This window comes from Calidris pugnax, unplaced genomic scaffold (genome assembly GCF_001431845.1).
Source record: "Calidris pugnax isolate Ruff unplaced genomic scaffold, ASM143184v1 scaffold219, whole genome shotgun sequence".
Taxonomy (NCBI): Eukaryota; Metazoa; Chordata; class Aves; order Charadriiformes; family Scolopacidae; genus Calidris; species Calidris pugnax.
The window spans coordinates 17,619,634-17,622,429 of NW_015094507.1; the positions used below are offsets into that span (position 1 = coordinate 17,619,634).

At 41.2% G+C, this 2,796-nt stretch overlaps 1 protein-coding gene across 2 annotated transcripts in view; it reads left to right on the forward strand.

Moving 5' to 3' along the window:
* Nucleotides 1-48: 48 nt before the first annotated feature.
* CNR1 (cannabinoid receptor 1 (brain)) overlaps nucleotides 49-2,796 on the forward strand; it is an 18,677-nt gene continuing 15,929 nt past the window's right edge. Inside the window, exon 1 of one of the 2 annotated variants that reach the window (XM_014964660.1) lies at nucleotides 49-178. Coding sequence is in view for 1 of the 2 variants with exons in the window: in XM_014964659.1 (XP_014820145.1) it covers nucleotides 430-434 (5 nt within the window). In the remaining variant the exon portion in view is untranslated. Of the gene's footprint in view, nucleotides 179-278; nucleotides 435-2,796 lie in introns of those variants that run through there. The other variant, XM_014964659.1, reaches the window with a different exon arrangement.

Consider the following 2,796-nt stretch of genomic DNA (forward strand, 5'->3'; position numbering starts at 1 on the left):
GCTCCCCCCCCGGTTTTCTTCCCCCCCCCCCGCCCCCATCCCCGAGCTCTTTTCCTCCCCAAAACTCCGCCGTTGGGGCCGTTACCCCGAAACCAAGGGCGGTTCGTGATTTTGTGCGCGATGATGCTCCGTTGAAAGATGTCACTTTTTTGGCATCCGGCGTCTTCAGAATATCCCAGTAGGTGTTTGGTTGGTTCGGGTTTTGTTGTTGCCTGAAATTAGGAGGTCTTGCGGGGGGGAGGGAGGAAGAGAGGGGGGGGGAGGAGGACCAGCAGAAAAAGAGTGAGCTTTTATAAACTTCACGCAGTGTTTGTCATGTGAAATCTTCAGCTGTTGAGAAATAATTCTGAGTAACCAGATGGGCTTATTTTAAATGGGCATCTTTTTGTCTCAAAGACGTCTGCAAATCTCCATTGAGAACACCCCTGGATGAGGTATGTACCGAGCCTTCGGTGGGAGAGAGCTCGTTACTGTGATTTCAGTTTGATTAAGTAAAATGGTGTCAGAAGATGAAGTCCATAGTTTTCCTTCTCTCTCTAAAATTATCATCACTGTTATTTGCTGTATGGCAGCGAATGATCTTATTAACAGTTTCGGCGTATGTTTTCTTCTTTCAGAAGATAAAGGGACATATATAGCATAGAGCCAGATAGCAAAATACTCTTTCTTGAGTATTTACAAGTTTGTGTTGTGTTTTTTTTAAAACGTAGTGTGGCTTTTTTAACCTGTTAAGGGTGTAGTAATGATTCTTTTTTTTTTTTTTTTTCCCTTAGATGTATCATCTTGTTTTCATTGTTATTGTTCACCTTTTCTTAAAGGAATATAGCGTTCTCTGTTGGGGGTGGCATGGCTGTTCACATGTACCAAGCTGACGGAAAGGATCAGAGTGATATTATTATGATATTTAATAACAAAACGTGCAACATTGCAAGAATTACTTGTCGTGCTTAATTCTTTTTGGAATACACTTCGTACCAACAGCCAGCGCAGGTTTTCAAGAAAGGAAAAAAAAAACAACTGTGACTATAGTAGGAATATTTATTATGCAGGCAGTGTTTATTAAATCAGCTGTAAAAGAAATGAACGTAACGTCTTTAAACAGTTTAGAAGATGAATGTGTAATTCCTGATTTGCTTGAGGTTAAAATTAGTTTTGTAGCAACCAGGAACAGCTTTGCTTTATTATCTGTTGGTCTTTGGAATGAGAGGCAGAACCATTTGAATAAAAACATTTTAAAGCAGAATTGATAAAAGCAATAATTGTTTGATTGAGCCAGCAGGCAGCTATTGCCAGGGAGAAAAAAAAAAAAAAGTTGGCTAGGTAAAGAAATCGACTGTTGGCTATGAATTTACATCATCGACCGTTCGGTGACACCTAAACCCACAGTAATGAAATCCAAATACCTACAAAACTCAAGGTGAAGCTGGAAGCAGGTTATAGTATGGTGAGGATGAGCCGGTGGGCGCCTTTGATCCTGGCTGTTGTTCTTTGGTGAATTATGTTGGCTCAGTTGCATAAAGGACCCCATTAAGGGCTTTCATGCTCTGCTGAAGGAATGGCAGGTCTTAGCCAATGCAAGCCTTTCTTTCCCTTTCTCTCTTCACAGGTTTCTGATTGGGCAGCAGAAGTTTAGAAATTAAATAACCTTTTTTTTTTTTTTTGAAGTCGTTTCTGACTTTCAGCCTTTAATGTGGCTGTCCCAAAGTGCAGCTTGCAGGCTGTCATCCCGCTGGGAATTTTGGTGCTGAATGTGTTACGTGCTAGAGAGGGCGAGCTGGGAGGATGGCTTTCCTTTCTATTGAGTACAGGTAGATAAGGAGATTAAGAACCAAGAGAGAACTCAAACCCATATATTCACTTAGTGTTGCCCAATAATTTTACAAACACGTTGCTGCTCCTGGTTCTGCAGGTCTCATGCACTGTCTGCCACTCACCTTGTTTCTCTACTTATGCACGTTTTAAGAGAAATTACTGTAACTCCTCTGATGCAAACTTTGTGACCTATCTCTAGTCATGCTGTCGGCTACCTAAATATCCACAGATTTAATTTTTCTCAACAATAATTGCTCTTCATTTCTTTGCGATTGTCTATATTGGCTTTGTCCGAGTCTCCCTCTGACCGTAAATGATTTTAGGTATGTTTCGCTGCAATTTCCCAAATAGGTTTAGGCTGTGTAAAATGATGAATGCTCTACAAAACCTCTCATCAACCATTTAAGTGAGAATTTAGAGGTTTTTTTCTCTTCTCTAGCAGCAAATTCACACAGTCTGCTGCTGATTTAAAATATGTGCTGCAGGAGACCCTAACACTGGGATTTGGCCAAGTTCAAAGCAGCTGTGCAGATGGACACAGAAGACAGAAGGCAGAGGGAAATAGACCCTTTTAATCATAACAAGGCTGCTCTTGTTTTCCTATCTATAGTGGAAGTGCATGCCAGCCCCTCGTACTTAAAAGCAAGCTTGCAAATGTGCCAGAATAGACAGCAACAGCATTTGTTATTAATGCAAAGTTGAAAATGTGACAACCTGTCTTCTCAGTACTGCTCTTTACATCTCCATTTCTAGACTGACGCTGTGCTGCTGCAGAAAGTGCACATCCATCCCATCGCTGGCGGTGGGATTAGAATTCCTCCTCCTCCTCCTCCCCCCCCTACCCAGAACTCAGGCTCTTTGAAAGTGCGTGGCTTTGTTAATGATCGCTGAAACCAGCCACGACCTGTCCTTTTGAAATGGTTATAATGACTTATAAATCAATTTCTCGTTAGAAAGAACTTCTTTTTTTTTTTTTTTTTTTTT